The sequence below is a fragment of the Podarcis filfolensis genome, assembly GCF_964270895.1.
Source record: "Podarcis filfolensis genome assembly, chromosome: 1".
In the NCBI taxonomy this organism is placed as follows: domain Eukaryota; kingdom Metazoa; phylum Chordata; class Lepidosauria; order Squamata; family Lacertidae; genus Podarcis; species Podarcis filfolensis.
The window spans coordinates 4,993,249-5,014,413 of NC_139604.1; the positions used below are offsets into that span (position 1 = coordinate 4,993,249).

Genomic DNA, 21,165 nt, shown 5'->3' on the forward strand with positions numbered 1-21,165 from the left:
TTTGCTTGCGTTCAAACAACAGAACAAAACCTAAAACATCAAGATTATCTGCAAACAGGAACATCTAGCAGCAACAAATATTTTAGCAAGCAGGCCTGAAACATCATATCTACCATCACAGAGGATCAGTCAACACAGTAGTCACAAAGCTGTCTCTGATAAGCAGGGAATTACGGATGAGAAATATGTCTATTCTGACTATTAACTGGCACGGCCCAAGTCCCTGTAAAAAACAACATTTACTATGGCACCTTAGAGACTAACAGACTGATCCTTTGTGCATTTCCTTGCACACCTCATTTAATTCAAGGATACCTGGGTCCCACCTGCACCATGCAGGTAAAGGATGTTAGTCTTATGCCCCTTTAGCAGTCGTTGCTTCCTCCAAAGAACCCTGGAATCCATAGTTTGTAAGGGATTCAGAGAGTTGTTAGAACATTAATAAACTACAGTTCCCTGCAGTGTTCAAAACCCCCATTATTCTAGGTGCATTTTGCGACGGGGAATTTTATGAAACTGAGCAGCTTCTGAGCTCTGGGTGCAGTACTGTGCCCAAGATTTCAGATTAAAACTGCAGAGTGGAAGGAAAGGAAGACCCTTTTCTGCCTCCCCACTTCCAGTTATTCTCTGAAGACTGGAGAAGAGACCCTCTTCAGAATATTAGGGGGGGTGGGCCGGGGAAGGACTAGACCATGTGAAAAATGAACATAATATTTTAGCTGCAGTTCATTCATTTTCAGCTTTGTATTCTTGTTATTAAAAAAGTACACCTAGACATTCCATTGTTGCCCCCATAACTTAGGTTTAAGGTGCCATTTAGCTCCTAGCTTTCATATCTCAGTTTCTAACACTGGTTCCCTGGGTTCTTGCGGGAAAGCCATGATTGTTAATAGTGGTATAAGAGTGCTTTAGACATACAGGGCTGGATTCAACGAACCCGGGATGCTAGGAGAAACCAGCAGACGGACTCCCGCTAAGCTACAGCAACAGGGCTTTCCCGGTGCCCTCCTCCCCCGGCACATCCTTTGCGCCTTTCCGAAATCTGCTATGGAGGGTCAAGAGAACCCCCAGAACAACCAACGAGGGGTGGGGAAAGGGGAGATTTGCTGGTAGGAAGGTTGCACTGGTGCGATGCTGAATGGGCGTGGATGTGGCCTTCCTTTCAAACAAACATACATCAACCACAGATCACACCTATAAACAGTCCTTTGGGTGACCACCTGTGAGAATAAAGACAAGCTGTCGACCAGGCAAGATTTGCACACCTACGCACACAAAATTACCAACTGCTTTTTCCATTTTAGTTGACAATGACAAACAAGCAAGCAAACCAAAATGTCTCCATGGTTGGTCTAATTGGGGGGGGGGGGGGAGACACAATCATGTGAATGTCCCAGAAACCTTATGTCAGGGGTCGGCTACCTAAGGCCCATGGGCCAGAAGTGGCCCACAGAGGCTGGTTAACCGGCCCACAAGCCGCCCCTGAACCGAGATGCCCGTGCTGCGCTAAACACAGTGCAGGGACTCTCTTCCGCGGCTCCAGAAATCGCTTCTGCACAGGTGCAATTTTCGGCATCTGGGCATGCGCAGACTCGATTTCCAGCATTGCGCTGTGGTGGTCCAGTCCACGGAAAATGTCCGTGGGAGTGATCCTGCCCATGCCCTTGCCAACCCCTGCCTTATGTTCTCCAGTAAGCACAGCCCCGTGAATATCAGACATCCAGTCTCCCACCCTTGTACAGCGAGAGCAGCCACTGCCGCCAGCCCCTGGAGACTTGACGTCTTCCCATTTCCTCATTCTCGTCACACAACATGGAGACTCTGGCAGAAGAGGCTGGCACAGAGCCTTGAACACACTCCCGGCTGTCTTTCAGAGCCCTAGCAAGGACACTGGAGGGGAACAGCCTTGCCCAGGTAGTAATCCTGAAACAAACAGGAATAACCCACGAGTCTGCAAGTGCACACAGCATCCATAATTATTTAATGTTCAAATGCCGTGGGTTTTTTTTTTAAAAAAAAAGGACCAAGAAAGCCTGACGGCAGGTTTTCATCGCCATTCCAATCTGCTCAGTAACGTGCAAAATTTGTCCTAGGTGGCACTCGTCCAGGTTCCATTAGACAGTTAGCACCACTTTTCTAGCCGCTATATGTCAAAGACAAAACAATATTTGAAAGATGCTCTCTTTTTTTTTTGCATCAAATGCTCCTTTGCACTCTCCCCTTCTTGATTCTCTGTAGCAAGGAGTTCGATTCAGCAGCTCTTAGTGACTGCAATCTTTTGAGGGCATTGTAAATTTTCCAGAGCAACTCCGAGATTAAATGGCTACACACACACACACACACACACACACACACACACACAGAGAGAGAGAGAGAGAGAGAGAGAGAGAGAGAGAGAGAAAGAAACAGCACAAAAGACACATGACTAGCCGTGAGCCCTTCGAGGAAAAAGCTGGTTTCAAAACAAGGCAAGAAAATAGCCAAAGTGGTTGCCATGGTTAGGACTAGCAGATATTCCCTGAGTCCAGTCCACACCTCATTGAAGTCAATGACTAAACTCTTGTTGATTTTAATGGCTCTGAACTGGACATCATGTTTGCAAAATTTGCCCCTGGTTGCAGGTTGCATGCTGCTGCTGAGAAAGTATCTCGACTTCAGTGAGACCACAGACATAGGCAGACCTCATAGTGCAGGGGTCAGCAAAATTTTTCAGCAGGGCGCCAGTCCACTGTCCCTCAGAACTTGTGGGGGGCCGGACTATATTGGGCGGGGGGAATGAACGAATTCCTATGCCCCACAAATAACCCAGAGATGCATTTTAAATAAAAGCAAACCTTCTACTCATGTAAAAACACGCTGATTCCCGGACCATCCACAGGCCGGATTGAGAAGGCGATTGGGCCGGATCTGGCCCCCGGGCCTTAGTTGGCCTACCCACGCCATAGTGCAACCATCCACAATATATTGGACCTATAGAAGCACATCTAATGAACTAAAACATTCAATATTTGCTTGACAATTATGTTATACTCAAAAAAAGCCAAACCACACACATGAAACCCTTTTTTAAAACTACATGTAAGAACAACTTGTGGGGGGAACTCTGATTGCAACATTATCTCTCAGGTCTTGCAGTCCTTTTAAATTTTTTTTTAAAAACTTTTAAAATCTTACTAGGAATTACAATTCAGAGCCCTGTCTGAATGAAGATCTTGGATTCGTGGGTCTTTAGGAGAGCACATCATGTCTGCAGAGTGTGTGTGTGGGGGGGGGGGGGTTAGAGTGCCAGAGATTCTGCATTTGGGAATTTCCTTTCCTTTCAAAAATATTTTACGTAAGACAAAAACAAACTCCTACATTCCTCAGGAATTGCGGGGAGGAGGGAATGCTTAAAAAAAAAAAGTTAGCAAATGTTTCAAAATTCACATCATGGAGGTTTTTCCACTTTGTAATCACTTTTGTTTCTTTTTCTCTGGAATAATTAAGGATGTCCTTGAGTTACAGATTTTAAAGAGCAGAGCTGATAAAATGGAATGTTTAAGGATCCTAGTGCTTCTCTCCCCCCCCCCCCATAAGCTGCCCGTCTACAAAGAGTCGCATTTATCCCACAAAGCCCATCATTTGTTTCTTGAGTTAAATAAAGATTTGCGACACACAAAAGCAAAATACAGTGGTACCTCAGGTTACATACGCTTCAGGTTACATACGCTTCAGGTTACAGACTCCGCTAACCCAGAAATAGTGCTTCAGGTTAAGAACTTTGCTTCAGGATGAGAACAGAAATCGTGCGGCGGCACGGCAGCAGCGGGAGGCCCCATTAGCTAAAGTGGTGCTTCAGGTTAAGAACAGTTTCAGGTTAAGAATGGACCTCCAGAACGAATTAAATTCTTAACCCGAGGTACCACTGTACCAGTTAGCTCCCAGACTTCTGGGATTTGGCAGGGGGGGAGCTTCCAGACGAGAAGGAGAGCTTGGGGTCTCAGGCCTCCAGATTTAGAAGCAACAACCTGTTTCTCCTACAACACAAATCTTCATCTGGTTTCATGGAGTGACCTGCACCTTCGCTTGGCCAAAGGGAACACAACCGGCAGTGGCACAGCACAAAACAGAGCCCAAAAAACTCAGAAGGTAACAAAGTTTCGAGTAAGCCAGGGATTTCCTGCTGCCTCTGCAGGGATGTATCATGTGTGGGAGCAACACTAGAACTCATGCACACCCAACCAAGCTGAATGCTGGAAGATGCAGGAGGCATAAAAGAAAGTCCTCCTTCACGCAGGACAGCAGAGTCAAACTATGGAACTTGTTCCCCGAGGAAGCAGTGATGGACACCAACTTGGATGGCTTTAGAAGAGGATCAGACAGATTCATGATGGAGGAGGGGGTGATCAACAGTGTTAGAAACTGACCAATGGTACCAAATAGTATGGGAAACAACCCTACTAGAAAAATTGCCGTATTTTTTGCTCCATAACACGCACTTTTTTCTTCCTAAAAGGTAAGGGGAAATGTCTGTGCGTCTTATGGAGCGAATGCGTGGTCCCTGGAACCGAACTGCCCAGGGACAAAAAGCAGATCGTGCTTTTTAAAAAAAAAAAAAGAAGGAAGGGGGGTGTTGAAACAAAGCCGCTGATTGGCAAGTCATTGGGAGATAAGGCTGCTTTTAAAGGAGGCTGCCGGGGGAGGTAAAGACAGCGAACTTGCAAGGAGAGGAGACAGGAATACTAAAACAAGCAATGAGGAGAGAAATTAGAAGAAAAGGAGGAGCAAAAAACTGCTCCAGCTAAGGAAAAGACACTAAGGCAAACAAGAGGGAAGGGGGTGTTGAAAGGAAGCAGCTGATCAGTGGGATCGGGAGATAAGGGACACGATAAAGGAGGCTGCCTGGGAGGGAGGGAGGTAAAAGCCCATGGATCCTCAGGATTTTTACATTGGTCACCCCAAATTCACTTTCGGATCACATAGCATGTCCGTGGCTACAGCCTACACCAAAAAAATCATGCATCCACTGTTTCCTGGGGCTGCAATGGTGCAAAAATGTGGTTACAAAGCACGGATCCACATGGATCCTTGAGGATTTTTGCATTGGGCTACCCCAAATTCACTGTCAGATCACATGTCTGTGGCCACAGCATGAACCACAAAAATCATACATCCACTGTTTCGTTCAGAATATTTTTTTTCTTGTTTTCCTCCTCTAAAAACTAGGTGCATCTTATGGTCAGCTGCGTCTTATGGAGCGAAAAATTCTGTAACCAAGGAACTGAAACTGACACGGGGACAAATAGAAGAAGACGCCTTCACCCCGGTATGGCTCTCCTTTATCACATAAACAGCCCAACAAGACAATGACAAAAATCCACCAACAGCATACAAATAAATATGCCTAACCTGATCCAAAACACCCACCCACCCCACTCACACATGAAAACAAAGATCACCACAGCCAACCACAAACAAACAACCACACCCTAGGCCAACCCCAACCTCTCTCACCACCAAAGAAACACAAGTGAACAGCAAAGAACCTGCACAAGCGACGCTGACACAAAACCTCACATATATTAAGTATAATAGAAACATCGTCAACCGACCCCCCCATCTTCCCCCCCTTCCCCTTCTTCTTCCTAATGTCTCAACAATTGAAACTGATCTGTAAAAAATGTTACTTGGAGGGGGGGAAAGAGAGAGAGAGATTGTACACACTTTTGTAAACTAAGAAAATCTTTAAGAAAAATGTAATTAAAAAAACAGTGTTAGAAACTGGTATAGAAAAGCCAAACGGTTTCTGGGACCTGGGTTGAGGGCGCCAAAACAGAATGCCTAGTCGCCATGGGGGTGTGGGGGTGTCAGCAACAATTTTTTATTTTCTTTTGATGAGCATGAATTAATACGCAATTTACACAAGTGAGACACTGTTAATATCACATTTTTAGCAGAAATTGTGAATACATGCTTAATTTGTTGTTTACAATAAAAATATTGGTATCATACTTTCAAAACACTCTACTCTTTATTGTTAAACTCCTTAACGTATCGTTTATCCTTAAAAATATACTTCGAGGCTTCAAAGCACAAACATTTCAGTAATCCTTGAGTGTCAGCCACGCACAAAAAATGGCACCCAGGCTTTTTGAGGTGCTAGCAGCTGGGAGATCTTTGGGCGCAAAATGCACCTGGCACCCTGCTAATTTCGAACAACTGGCTATCAAAGTTCACTAGCTGCAATGGCTGTGCTCTACCTTCCACAGCTGGAGGCAGCAAGGCTCCCGAATAGCAGTTGCTGGAAACCCCAGGCGAGGAGACTGCTCTTCTGCTCAGGTTCCGCTCGCTGGTTTCGCACAGACATCTGTTTGGCCACTATGAGGACAGGACGCTGGAGTTGAAGGGCCATGGGTCTAATCCAGCAGGCTGTTCTTATGTTCCTATCTGTGAAGGTGTTGTGAGCCTAAAGGTAAGGGGTAAAGGAACCCCGACCATTAGGTCCAGTCACGGACGACTCTGGGGTTGCGGTGCTCATCTTGCTTTATCAGCCGAGGGAGCCGGCGTACAGCTTCCGGGTCATGTGGCCAGCATGACTAAGCCACTTCTGGCAAACCAGAGCAGCGCACGGAAACGCCGTTTACCTTCCCGCCGGAGCGGTACCTGTTTATCTACTTGCACTTCAACGTGCTTTCAAACTGCTAGGTTGGCAGGAGCAGGGACTGAGCAACAGGAGCTCACCCCGTTACAGGGATTCGAACCGCCAACCTTCTGACTGACAAGTCCTAGGCTCTGTGGTTTAACCCACAGCGCCACCGCGTCCCTGAGCCTTATTATATTGGTGTTCAAAACTAGCCAGGTGCCAGGCATCTCCACCCTCTGGAGGTGCATGCCTGGGGATCATTGGATCTGGACTGTTTTCACATGCTACCAACACATCCTGTAGAATTCTATCAGATATATTTCATCTGCACAATCGGAATGAATTTCAGGAACCCCAATGCTTTTTCTGTGCAGCCTGAGCAGAAGCAGTGAACAAAGTTATAATCGATTGTCTTTAGTTACCCCATCCCACTGTCCTGCCCACAGTTGCGGAGAACATCCCTACATTATGAATGTTTCATGTCACCATTAAGAAAAAGAGGTCAGAATGGGCATTGGCCCATATATGTGGACTATCCCCAGATCAAGTGACTTTTCTTCTTTAAGTTCTCAAAGTTCTTCACCTAGCTCAAGGTTGTCATGCGAACTATCCAGACGTTGAACTGATAATCAATCACAGCCTGTCCGTCATTTGAAAAACAAGGCTCTAGAGTCGCCTGGCCCCAAAACGACAACTAGACATTCCATTTTAGTGACTGTAACCTTGGTAACCCTTTGGCGCCTGGTTTATATATCTGAGTTTCAAATACTGATTACAGTATGTAGGAATGAAGACACATCATGTCATAGAACCCTGGAGAATCCACAGCCCAGTGGCAACAGAGCAAGAATCCCATGCCGATCACTTACACATCCCTGCAATCTGTTCTGTTCTGCTTGGGAAGATAAGGGACTGAGCACCAGGACTTGCCAATGCAGGCAAACTTGCTTCTGCCATCGCCACCAGCCCTAGGAACTGGCATGCATTTAACCGCTTGCCATACATCATTAACCACCTTGGCCCAACGCCCCTCCATTTCTGCCACTTTTAGCTGCTGAGGTTAAATCAATTCCACCTACTTGTTTACACTCAGCAAACGCAAACCAAGCAGTCATGTACAATTTGCAAGGCAGAGAAGGAGCAAGACAGGAGAAGATCACACCTCCTCCATCTGAGAGATCCTCTCCCACTCCAGGTAAAAGCCTTTTTTGCAATGCCTGCAGTTTGCAGAGTGGGAGCTGTCCCACAATTTCAGGAAAGGCAAGCCCAGAAAGGTGGCATGGGGAACATAATCACGATGCACAATAAAAGCAGTCCCTGGCTATGCTGTAGTCATAATTAAACCTATTTAAAATGTGACACTCAGGTAAAGCGAACGGCACAAAATGTGCTATAACTGTACAATAATTCCCACATTCTGCCACAGCTCAGAATTATTGCTCTGGAGGAAAGAAGGGAGGAATCACACTTTCAACAGTGACAAAAATGTTGAGGTTTGAATACAGGAAGAACGTGATTTTCTAGCGGCAGAAACTTTGCCTCAAGGGAAGATGCATGAAATCCTGACAAAAGCTGAACAACAAAGCAATCCCTGTATGCCTGGAAACACCAATATAGGATGTTTTGCTAGAGGCCATGCTGACATTTGTTGTGCAATCCAATATCCTACACATTTAATTTTTTTTTATTTAAGTTAAAACACATTAGCTCATCATTCTTATTAAAAAACCAGGAACAAAGAAACATAACAAACAGGGAATATATGGCAGGTTTTTTTGGATTTCAAATTAATCAGGAGTATTATCATAATCAAATGTATAACCCACCCTTCACCAGCAAGCCCCAGAGCAGGGTACAATTTAAAAGTCAGAAATTAAAAACAATTAACACAAATTACAGTCAGGGGGAATAGGGTGGGCCCCAGGTGAGACTGAGCAGACTCACCTGGGTGGCAACTTTGTAAGTACAGCACCAACACTGAGGAGGCTCTGCCCTGACACCACAGACTTAGTGTTTTTCATAGAACTCCCAATATCCACTGACCAGAGTAAGATGCAAAATATTGCCTGCACCCCCTGAAGAGTGTTCGAAATTAGCCAGGTTGCCAGGCGCATTTTGCACCTGACTATGAGCCACTTGCAACCAAGGGAAGATGCCTGGGCGCCAGGAAGGTGCCTGACGTCTCCACCATCTGAAGCTGCACGCGTGGGGATCATTGGATCTAGACTGTTTTCACACACCAATACCACATCCTGTAGAATTCAATCAATTATATATAATCTACATAATCAGAACGAATTTCAGGAACCAAAATGCTTTTTCTGTGCAGCCTGAGCAGGAGCAGTGAACAACATTAATAGTCAATGGTTGGAGCTTGCCATCACTTTGCCCACCCCACTGCCCTGCCCACAGTTGTGAAGAATATCCCTACATTATGAATGGTCTGTATCACCCTTAAGAAAAGGAGGTCAGAATAGGCCAGTATATATGTAGACTGCCCCTGGATCAAGTGACTTTTCTTCTCAAAGCTCTTCACTTAGCTCAAGGTTGTCATCTGAACTAGCCAGATGTTCAACTGATAATCAATCACAGCCAGTCTGTCATCTGAAAAATAAGACTTTATAGAGCTGTCTGGCCCCAAAATGGCACCTTGTTGTTGTTGTTTAGTGATTTAGTCATGTCCGACTCTTCGTGACCCCATGGACCAGAGCACACCAGGCATTCTTGTCTTCCACTGTGTCCCGCAGTTTGGTCAGACTCAAGTTGGTAGCTTCGAGGACACTGTCCAACCATCTCGTCCTCTGTCGTCCCCTTCTCCTTGTGCCCTCTATCTTTCCCAACATCAGGGTCTTTTCCAGGGAGTCTTCTCTTCTCATGAGGTGGCCAAAGTACTGGAGCCTCAGCTTCACGATCTGTCCTTCCAGTGAGCACTCAGGGCTGATTTCCTTAAGAATGGATAGGTTTGATCTTCTTGCAGTCGATGGGACTCTCAAGAGTCTCCTCCAGCACCATAATTCAAAAGCATCAATTCTTTGGTGATCAGCCTTCTTTATGGTCCAGCTCTCACTTCCATAAAACTAGACATTGGCAACTAGACATTCCATTTTGGCCACTGTAACCTTGGTTTAAAGAGCCATTTGGTGCCTAGCTTATTTATCTGAGTTTCTAACACTGCCCCTGAGCTGACAATCTACTTTGTCTAATAAACATATACAAATACAAATCCATAGTTTAGTTACTTCAAATTTACAGTTTGAATACAAATCCTGAAACAGGCGAGCAGACCTGCAGAAAGACCTAGTCAAAGGCAACCAACTAATATTCATATTTCACTGGAGAGGACCACAGAGTCAAGTAAGTAATTCCCACAAGGCCAGCATTGCTTTCTTTTTCCTTTCTTGCAATTTTACTTGGCATTGTTAAATAATTGGGAGGCAAAAACCCTTACTGATCTACTGCAAACAACCAAGAGATCTACCAGTACAACCTGACCTACCTTTCACCCAGTTCTGATCTACAAGATCTAATAAGATTTCTAAAAAGATTGAATGGTGCACAACAAGCCCCCTCCTGTGGATCCCACAGTTCAAGCAGGCTCACATTGAAGATTCTCCAACAGGTCTTTTAGCAAATGTATTTTAGCAATCCATAGCTCCGTTAGTGCATGGAATTGCATCCTTTGTGCCCTCATGGTGGCCTGGAGACTTGTAATGCAGAGAAACCATAATTTGTAACTAGGGTTTCTGCAGCCAAAACACGTCAAAGACAAATCACCTTAAACCCTTTTACTTTACATCCTGCATTGTGTGCAAGTGTGACAGGAAGTGTTTTAGCTTATTCAACAGCCTTTTCCAATCCTCCGTAGCTCACAGGTGGCTTCTTATACTTGGAAGTCAACTCTTCCTGCAAGCTATTCTCGCGGGGCATGATGTACAATAAGCACTTATAAATGTGTTTTGCTGTGACTGGAACCAAGATGAAATAGCAATATTAAAGGAGATGAGTTTCGTTTATGGAGTGGCCAAGTATGCCATTATTCTAGAACAATGGGGAATGGCATGAAGGAAGGAATGTTCCGCCCCGTGATTTATTCCTTTCCAGTAGCAGCGGAAAATTTTCGACCGGCCAGCAAAATGGCCCCGTCTGCCAAATATAAGTCAGCTTAATGGCTAACAGAGTTGTGCTAGATTAGTCCTGCCATTGTGATACTTCCATAGCCCCAGACGACCTCACAGCCTCTCTCATCATTTTACAGCAACACCTCAAGAGGGGGAAAGACGAGCTGCCCTAAAATTATGACTGCCACTCCCAAACAGCCAATAGGACTGACAGGAAAAAAACCTTTGCACCTTATCTCAGAAGCAAGTCCCTGTGTGCTCAATAAGGCTTGCACTCAATGAAGTGTGCTTAGAACCTGCAGCCTGCATGACACGTGAAAAAGCATATTTTGAGATTTCTTGTTTCAAAGGGCAAGGTTAGCCTTCTGAAGGTAAGGTAGAACAGAGGCTCTTTCTTGACCTCTCTCTCTTTCTTCCCCTAAGTGAGTGTGTATTGCCAAAGAGTGTGTGTTAATATGGCCCAGTGTGTGTAGATAGGATGATCCTCGTGTTGTTTTTGGTTAACACAGAGAACCTACTAAGCAGACCATTTTAAACAAAAAACCCCCAATGCAATCCAGCGTGACGTTTTCTCAAGCAAGCCTCACTGAACTCAGGGAGAGCTCTGCAAAAGTACCACGTGCCGTGTGAATGAAGTCAGCACTTAGCTAACTTGACACACACCTAGTTATTTGGGAAATGTGTGTGCATAAAAACAGAAACAATGAGGAGACAAAAAATGTTCTCTAAAATGAAGGTCTATCCATGGGCTAGGGAACCTTTGGTCCTCCAGGAGCCACTGGGCTGCATCCCTCATCACTCCTGAATACTCTCCAGGGTGACTGTAGTACAGTCAGATCTGAAAGAGACACAGGTCCAACCATTCCTGGCCTATCACATACAAATCAAAACTAAGTCTGGCCAATGCACAGGGTCCCTCCTCCCTTCCAACAAACATTTTTTTACTTAACAGGCCTTCCAGCACAATGTCTGAAAAATCATCTGCCTTAAGAGCAGCAACAACCTGGAATTAGCTTGGTCCATTCATACTGTACCTCATTCCTCATGCTGGAGGTCCAGTGGTTTTGAAGAGACCCAAGGAAAGATCATGCCACCTCAAGCCAGCCCAATGTGCTTCTCCACACAGAGAGTCTTTTCACACATCCAGAAATTATCACTTACACACCTGTATTACTAACTGTGCACATCCTGATGTTGCCTATAATGTGCACATTGTATCCACTTTTTTCTGTTTTTGACCACTTGCACATCTCACAGGGGATCAGTGCTTGACTGCGAGTCCTCATGCCATGTACACTAGATGTAGAATAACACACATAACTATGGCTGCAGCAAGTACACCGCAAATACCTGTATTATGCAAGGCATATAGCTGCCCATTTGCACATGGTGCAAAATTGTTGCTAAGTGTCGACTGAAACCACATAATTGTGCATTAAACTTACCCTCTAACCCCAGGAGGAAAACAGACAGACAAACCTGCAGTTGCACACCAGTACTGCCAAAATTCTGTGCCAAGAGAAGCTGAATTTGGATTTTAGCAACCTGTGTAAAATATGCAGGCAGCAAATGGGCATATATTGGGATTGTTTTGCATGATTTATTCTGTTCCTGCTCAGCCTGGTGAGGGACAAGAAGCAACACAGAGCACTGATGCCCCATCGTATGAACCTGGCTCAGTGACAGAACACACGCTTTGAATGTGAAAAGGTTCCAGGTTCAATCCCTGGCCTCACCAGCTGGAAAGGCTCTCAGGTGGCAAGGACAGGGAAAGACCTTAGAGCTGCTGCCCACTGGAGTAAGCATGACCAACTGCAACCCACCAAAGTGTCAAGGAGCAGAGAAGCAGTATGTTCCCATGTGTAGCATGCAGGTTATATCTGGTTATCCTTAGCATGCCTGAAAGGGGGAGGGAGGGAATGCTGCGGTGCAAAAGCCATCTCTTGTGTTTGTGAAATTCCATTATTACAAGAGATCCTCTTTCCACCCTTTCAGAACATACCAAACATACCAGTGCAGAACAGGAAGGACGGTATTGTTTTAAACATCCTCGAGAAGAGATATGACAGCCATCTTCAAGCATCTAAAGAGCTGTCATATGGAAGATGGAGCAAGCTTGTTTTCTCCTGCTCTGGAGGGCAGGACCTGAACCAATGGCTTCAAGCTGCAAGGCAGGAGGTTCCAACTGAACATCAGGAAGTACTTTCTGACAGTAAAACAGTGCAAGGGACTCCCTTAAAAGGTGGTGTGTTCTCCTTCACTGGAGGTTCTTAAGCAGAGGCTGAATGGCCATCTGCCATGGCTGATTTAATGGAGTTTCTTGCAAGGGGTTGGACTAGAGGATCATCAGGGTCCCTTCCAATCCTATGATTCTATGAGCAAGGATCCTAAACACCGATAAGTGTCTGTAGACATAGGACACACACGGGTCATTAAAATTAAAGTCGAGGGGCTTGCTAGTGGGAGATGAGCTGATCATTAAACAGATAGCAGATCAATGATATAACCAATGCAACCAATTTTCAGGTGTTGTGCTGTGAGTCTCACCCACATCTATTAGAGATCTGCGCTGAGACCAGGAGTTGGAGCAAATAAGGAATTTAAATGAACAAATTGTAAGCTGCACCCAACATATTATTCCACATCACAGGAAACAATCTCACACCCCAGCCAAAATTTCACACATACACACAAACTCTTTTATAAACATTCCAAGCTTACTTTCTGGACCCACCAACCAATTTTTAAAAAGTATGATCAAGGCATGTGGTGAACCCAGCAGAACACCCAGCCACAGGATAGCTGCAGATAACAAGCTGTTTCCTGTCCATGAAATATTCTTCTACGTAGGTTCATTCAAGATCTTAGAAGTCTATATTTAATTTCATTCAAGCGATAACATTTGAGCCGAGTATCCTGTCCAACACAGCCATTTGCTCTTTGCCCCACTCCTGTTTCTGTTGCAATGAGATGCTTCAGTCTTGCACAAGACTTTGACAATCTGCCTTGGGAACATCTGCACGAACAAAGATGCTGGCTCTTTTCAACTGAGGACAGACAGACTAAGGTGGCGGGGGGCAGGGGGCGGGGGGCAGAGAGAGAATATGACCTGCTCAGAGCAACCAAGAGGAGAGACTTGAGAACTATTGGGCTTGGGTCTAGAATCTAGATTGTGGGCTTCCCAGAGGTCTCTGACCAGGCTGCTGTGAGAATAGGGGGCTGGACTAGACGGGCCTTTCAGCCTGAACCAGCAAAGCTCTTCTATTTAAACTTAGGTCTTCCCAGCCAAAGTCAGAGGAGCTACTCTAATCTCTTACTCTGGCTCCTTGAGCATTTGGAAATGGCCAAAATGATCCTTCCAACAGCAAAACCCCCAAACTTGCTCACTCTGCAAGTGCTAAGAATTCACATTTTTCATTCTGCTCCATAAGGAGTTGTGTTCTGCCGAATCCTACTGAAATAAAGCCATCAGTCCAATCTATGTTGCACCTTTTGCTATCAGGTATGCACCAACAGCCCCTGCCAAAGTAATTTGGCTTAAAACCAGCATGCAACGGACATCAATTCTCTTCCACCGAAAGGAGCCTGCCTGCTCCACATTTAACAAGTTATTCAGAAACTGCCTCATTGTAACTTTCCATGCAACTACTGTACATTCTCAGAAGCAGAGACCTAAGAACTTCCTCTTCCTTCAGCTACAGGGAACGGCTGTGTGTATGTGTGTGTGTGTGTGTGTGTCAGAAAGGAGGGTGGGTGACAGCCAGCGATTATTTAGCAACTGTCTTGGGTTATTGCTGCAGACACAGTACTATAGGGGTTTTAGGTTATGACACTTGACAGCTACACTACATGCAACTTTTTCTGTTCTGTATTCACAAAGTTGCTGCAAAGCAGTAGGCAGGCAAGCAGAGAGACAGAAGAAAGATGCAGTTCTCCACAGCTGTCAATCACAACCAAATGTCTACTGGGGCACAGAAAGCTGCACCTCTAAGCATATTTTATTGAATGCAGCTTACACAGATTTAAGTATTTTGAAGTCCCATGGATTTCAATGGGAGAGGTTTAAGCAAGTTCTCAACTTCACCTTTGCCAAGAGTGTGCCTTTAGTATTTACACAGTGCTTTTCCTGGGTAGTCTAGAAGCAATTTCATGCACACTCTCTCAGTCATCCTTACAACATCTCTGTAATTGGACTTCATGTTTCCATGTCCATGTTGCAGACAGAAGCTGTGGCTTGCCTAAGAACTGCCTATCATCTGGATGCTGGATCAGATGGGCATCTGGCCTGATCCATGCTCTTCTTTTGATTTTAAGGCCTTAAGGTTCAAACCAGAGTCTTCCCTCGTTCTATTACCTGCTGAAGGTTGAAGATTTCATTTTAGCAAGAAGCTTCGTACAGCTGAATAAAAAAGCACGGCCCTTCAATAACAGAACTGTAACCTTCCATCATTTAGGAACTCCAAGATGGAAGAAGTGGACCAAACCAAGGATGGTGGGGAATTTTTTTGAAGGAGTTGCGCTTTAGGAATCCATGTCTGGAATCAATTGCAAACATCACTTGAACTGCAATCCTAGACCCATATACCTGGGAGTAAGTTCCGTTGAAGTCCATGGGGCTCACTTCTGAATAGAGTGGTAGAGGATGAATGCTGTGATTCTAATTCCTGGAGGACCATCCTCAAACGCTGCTGAGATCTGGCCATGCTGAGGACAGCAGGAAGGGGAAAGGAAGCAAAGACCCGCCCCCACCTGCTTCTCTCTGCCACCCTCACCTCCCACCAAGGTAGTTTTATTGAATGTTGGGGTTTTCTACTGCATTGTTAGCAGCCCTGGGCAGCCCACTGGGAAAAAGGGTGGGCCAGAAGCACAGAGATATAAAATGAATAAGGGTTGTCCTAGAATAAATTTCAGTAAAACTGAAAGCAACTGTGGCAATTTTGCTGCACTCCAACCCACAAAAACCCAGTTTTCATAAGCGTATGAGGATTCCACGGCGGCGCTCCCTTTAAAAACAAAGCTATAATTATCTTTTTCAAACTGTTTATTTATCTTTTACTGGTATTATACAGAACAATAACATTCAAGCTCTCCACCCACCCACCACCCACACACAGAAGAACAGATTAATACAAGCCACCCTACTAAGAGATGTTAGCTAAAAGTATGAGTCCATAATTTGCAGTGAGTCGTTGATGGCTGATAGCCCTGCTCTGTAAAAAATCTTAGAAACTTGTTTGTCGTGATTTTTGTGGACACATGTCTGGAAATCGTGGTGCCTGGGGGAAAGTGAGAAAGCAAAGCACGTGCCTAGACAAGAATGGGTCCATTTGGTGACCTCAGGCTGTGGGCAGGCTTGTCTCATGTCTCCCTCTTCTTTAGATGATAATGCTCACTTACTACAATATGTGATAAGAAGCCTGACCTGCTGCATTGGAGAGGGGGGTCCCCTGCTCAGGCTGCTCAATGGGCCACTGGACATCTGCCACCCCATCCCCCAAATCCTGCCACCATGGCACCAAGGTCTACAAATTATTTCTCTGTAGCTGAATCACTGTTCCATTTACCCATTTACCCATCCTATTTTTTTTTATTTTTAGTGCCTTTGGCTGCAATCCAGTACCCACTTACCTGGGAGAACACCTCACTGAATTCAATGCAACTTACTTCTAAGTAGACGTGCCTGGGACTGCATGTTTAATGGCATGAAATCCGGTGTCCCAAATTCGAATCTCACTTCAGCTTTACTGAGGCTTTAGAGAAGCCACTATTCTCTAACTTGCCTCCCTCCCAAGACACACCATATTGTGCACTGGCCCTGCCTCTCGGGTTCTTTTTCTTTCCGTGACGTTTAATGAGATAATGTACATGGGGCACTTGGAAAACTCAGAAGAATACTATACAGCGCGATGAGCTTGTGTAAGAAACAAAAATTGGTTTGATTGAAAGGTTCGTGTGATTATAAAACAAAGATGGACTAAAGGATGTAGGTCAAACACCTGAGTTCTTAAAATACAAAGAACAAGCCATGCTCCTTTAAATGTAGCATTTGGCAGTCGTGTGGCAGAAAACAGCCAGCTTCCTTTCAGTGCGCTAGGACAACCTCACAAAGTGTAGCATACAGTATCTGCCTGAGGCATGCTGGCTATGTCAACAGATTATCTCGCATTGAACTGTCTAGACTGTTATTAATATGCAACTGATTCAACAGCAAGGGCACTGCTGTTGGAAGCAAACTGGAAGAACTGTTAAGTGGGGCATTATTCGCCTCTCCAACTGAATCAGTCCCTTAAAGGAGAAACATGGAGAAAACCAGATGTGACTCATCAATGACTATGCCTAGCAAGCAGGCAAACAAAAGGCTGCTCTTCCTTTAAGAATAAAGCAGACCTGAACTGTCCCCAGTTACCTGCCAGTGCTGTATTTTGCCAGAAAACCTTTCCCAAAAGAAAGCAGGAACTCAAGGCTGAGAAACCCCTATAATAATGTCGGTCAACTATCAAAGTGGTTAACAATTCCACGGCAATAATATCCAACAATAGATGCAGACAGCTAGAACACGTGTACAGTCACCTTAAACACACACAAAACACACCTTTAAAAGTACATTGTGGAATCATGCTAATCAATTATCATTTGGACAACTGGAAGATAAAATCCGGCACCTCATTATCTCACTCACCCTACAGCTGTCATGTGGGGGGGGGGAGTGCAGTATGCAAGTTACATTTGCAGCCACATGCTTCTTCATCTACACCTATCTCCTAAACTACACAGGCCAGGCTTCTCCCCTCCCCAAATGAAGACACAGTAGTTTGTACAATGGCTAAATAATCTTAGACTTGTAACCAAACCCAGCAGGGCAACTCATAGCAGCACTACTTTAGGTAATATTTTGCCCTGATGAAAAAACCCCTTCCAGCCGCATCGAACGATCCCAGCTGATACATTTGTTTTCTAGTCATTTCCTCTCCCCATCTTTGTACATATTTAGGCTAATCAGAGATTTCACACCCAGTCCGCTATCTCTCTCTGGATTCCCCATCTCTCCACCGTATTGTCAATCAGTCTGGTTTAACCTCATTACCCAATTTCCATCTCTGGTTGTATTTCTAAACCCCTTTGCTGTCTAAACTCTCTTCTGCGTGTGCTTGAACTGTCATTGTTCTAAGCAAAAACAAGCTTTCTTTTTTAAAGGAAGCAAAGTAACACAAAGGATTCTCTTTTTTAAAAAATTATTGCAGTGTGTGCCTGGCTTCTGCAATCAAGTCTCTCCAATAAAGGAACTGACTTGCCCGACACACCAATTACCTTGCAAAAAATCTGAAAAATCTATTCAGCTTCCACCAGCTGTTAGTTGTTAACACTGGTTGAAAGCAATCCCCCCCCCCGTGTTTTTTTTAAAGGGACCAGCAATGAAAGAAGAAGCAACTTTATTTTGAAAAAATTAACAGAACCACAATGTAATATGAAAAAACACACTCAAAAGAACAACGTCCAACAGACCTCAGATGCTCCCTGGTTACTATATGATCTAGGATTTAATGCAAGCAGCTTTCAACAGGACTGCATGGCTATTCATAACATTTATGACAGTGTTGATTATTTTTTAAAGGGGGGGGGACGACAAGATCACAGAAAACGAGAAACAAAATCAGAAAAGCCGCTCTGATTCACCAGCGCCTGCATTTAAGAGATTTCACAGGAGTAACGTAAATGGTTCACCTGCTGCCAGTTCTCTTCCAAGGATGGCAAAGCCGAGAAGTAACCGGTGTCGTGGACAAGCTGCAGTTCCTGGAATATACTATAACTAGCCAAAACATCCATGTTGCTGTTCCTGCTGCTTCTGCTGCTTCTGCTGAAAACAACAAACCCCGACCCTTTCCTTTTAGGTTTGTGTTTGCAATTTTGCGGTGGGCTTTTAGTTCTGTTCATTAAAAAGGGAAAGGGGGAAGAGGAGGAGGAGGAGGAGGAGGAGAAGGGGGGGAAGAAGGACCGTTAAGAGCAATCAATCCAGCTGTCCTTGTCCTCTGTTTTGCTTTTGTTTGCTATATATATGCATATGCTGTTTGTAGTCACACTTTCAGGGACGGACCCAAAGCAGGAACAGGAGCGGAGGAGAGCGGGGGGAGGAAGGAGCCCCATCAACGACCCAGAGAGAGAGAGGGAGAGAGAGGGAGAGAGAGAAGGGATAAATGCTCCCGAACGTGTACAGTGCAAGCCGTCAGCCAGGCAGCCAGAGAGGAGGAGGAGGAGGAGGGGGACACACTTCTTCTCCACTTGTAGTAAAAAAGCAATTGCCTTCCGGGGCTCTGTTGCTGACTCCAGCTCTTGCACCGGCGGGGAAGGGGGGGTGGGGATGCAAACTCACTGACACGAGACTGCCATCTATTTCTGCATTGCTGCTCGCTGCTGAATGCAATCTTTGCTCTTTATTTTGGGGAGGTTGCATTTTCCGCCTTGCGCGCGCGCGCGCGCTCCTGGAGCCAGGCGCGCTCCCATACTTTCCTCTCTCCCTCCCTCCCTCCTCCCTGCGCGCAGCCGTGGGATCTTCAGAGGAAACTGTCCATTAAGGCAGCGCGTGACCATGTAAGGCAAGCGGGAGGCGGGACGCCAGGGCCGCTCATGAAGTCACTGGCGCCCAATGGGGGCCCGGAGCGAGGCGGCGGAGGCGGGGCTGGGCACGGAAGAGCCGCGGCGATTGGGCCGAGGGCTGGATCCGACGTCCGCCTTATAAGGCAGTGTAAGGGGAGCTATTTTTAGAGGGCTATATAAAGGAGCCGGAGCGGCTGGTGCGCGGCGGAGTTTGCAGGAGAGAGAGAGAGAGAGAGAGAGCGGGAGTGCGCCTGGGAAGCCGTGCGCGGACCTCGGGCTCCGGCCCGTTCGCAAAGGGGCTCCCGTGGTCAGAGGGGCTTTGCATTGCAGCAGCAGCAGCAGCCAGAAAGCATTTTTTTAAAAAAAATATTTTGCATGGCCAAGCGAAAAAAAATATCCAATCCAGAACGGGAATAAATGAGACAGCAGGAATCTCCCGGTTTTTCAATGAGATATTGGCGGGGGGGCGGGCGCACAAGTTCAGATCTTCCCATTTCCCACTTTTTAAAAAAGAGAAGCCAGAATCCTATGAGGAAAAGCGGGGGGGAGGGGAGATCGAGGAAAGCGTATTTATCCCGGGGGTTGGTGCTGTTCTGTGAACGCCGTTCGGGAAAGTTTCCGGGGGCTTCATTGCACTTGCTGCAAAATGCGTGCATGGACTGGCCATTTAAAAGCACGCGCGCGCGCACAAAAACACGCTTTAAGTGTCTGCCGTCCCGTATACGCGCAGTTGGGAGTGAGGCCCGTTGAACTCCGAGGGGACTGGCTTCCGAGTAAGCATGCACAGGATCAGGCCCCCGCAACGTCTGCAGACCTTGTAAGCGCTAGCAAAAGTTTGGGCGTTGGTGGCGCTTCCAAGTCCCTGGCATCCTGTCGCGCGGAGTTACTCCTGGGTATCGCCTCCTCTGTTCCAAGTCTACCTGCCACCGAAAACAAAGTCAGAAATGTTCTGTTGTGGCAGCTGGGGAGCCAGATACTGGACTAGGGAGAAGAAAGCAGAGGATTAAAATCTGTGACGACACTGGGTGAAGATAACCCCTTACTGGTATCTGAAAGCGCTGGGGCCTTATGCCAGAACCCAGCCACTTGCATATTTTGTTGCCTACCAAGTTCTTCGTGCAAAGCAGTCTAAGTGAGCATGTCAGGCTGAGTTTTTCCATAAATGGTTCGCTTAGGCCACATATTCCCCAAGCTTTTCAGAGTGGTGGTAAAGGTAGTTTCACTTGGAAGAAATGACAGAGCTAAGGATTTGCTGCTTGCAATGTGATTTTGTTGAGTGGCTAACAGACAAGTATGTGCTCCTTCCTGTCCGTTTTTAAGGCTTGGCAGTAGCTCAACTCTCCAGCCAGGGCTGGTCAGAATCCAGATGTGTGGGTTTCCTCATCCCCTCTGCCTTTTCTGAGGATGGGAGAGGGGGACTGTCACTTGCTGTAGATGCCACTTAGTGTACAGTGTTTTGTAACAGTAACCCTGCCCTTTCCTGTGTATATTATAAACAGCAGCCACGCAGAGAAGGAAAATTGCACATCCTAGTTGAAATAGCTGCATGCTGTCTTTGCTGCACCAGCAGAGGGTTTAAGCTTCTCAGTTTGGATGGGGCAAGGGAGGGTGAACCACAGTGAGGTTGCAAGAATAAGAGCAGGGCTGGTTGAGGCTGTTGGTGGGAGTTGTAGTCCCAAATATCTGGAGAGGACCAGATATCTGGCGAAGTGCTGGGATATTCAGTGGAAAAGAAGTTCCCTTAAGCAGGCATTTCATGACTTGGGATATGATCATTCTGAATGTCAACAAGCAAGGAAAGAGTATTATTGAGCTGTCCCTACAGCACTGGGA

General features: G+C 45.8%; 1 protein-coding gene across 1 annotated transcript in view; it reads right to left on the reverse strand.

The window, feature by feature from the left end:
• The window catches only part of KLF7 (KLF transcription factor 7), a 79,207-nt gene extending 59,952 nt beyond the window's left edge, over positions 1-19,255 (reverse strand). Inside the window, exons 1-2 of the mRNA XM_083572443.1 lie at positions 19,109-19,255; positions 18,463-18,664 (exon numbers count right to left, since the gene is read on the reverse strand). Coding sequence (XP_083428569.1) covers positions 18,463-18,664; positions 19,109-19,125 — 219 coding nt within the window. The 5' untranslated portion in view covers positions 19,126-19,255. The remainder of the gene's footprint in view (positions 1-18,462; positions 18,665-19,108) is intronic.
• Between the last annotated feature and the right edge of the window lie 1,910 nt (positions 19,256-21,165).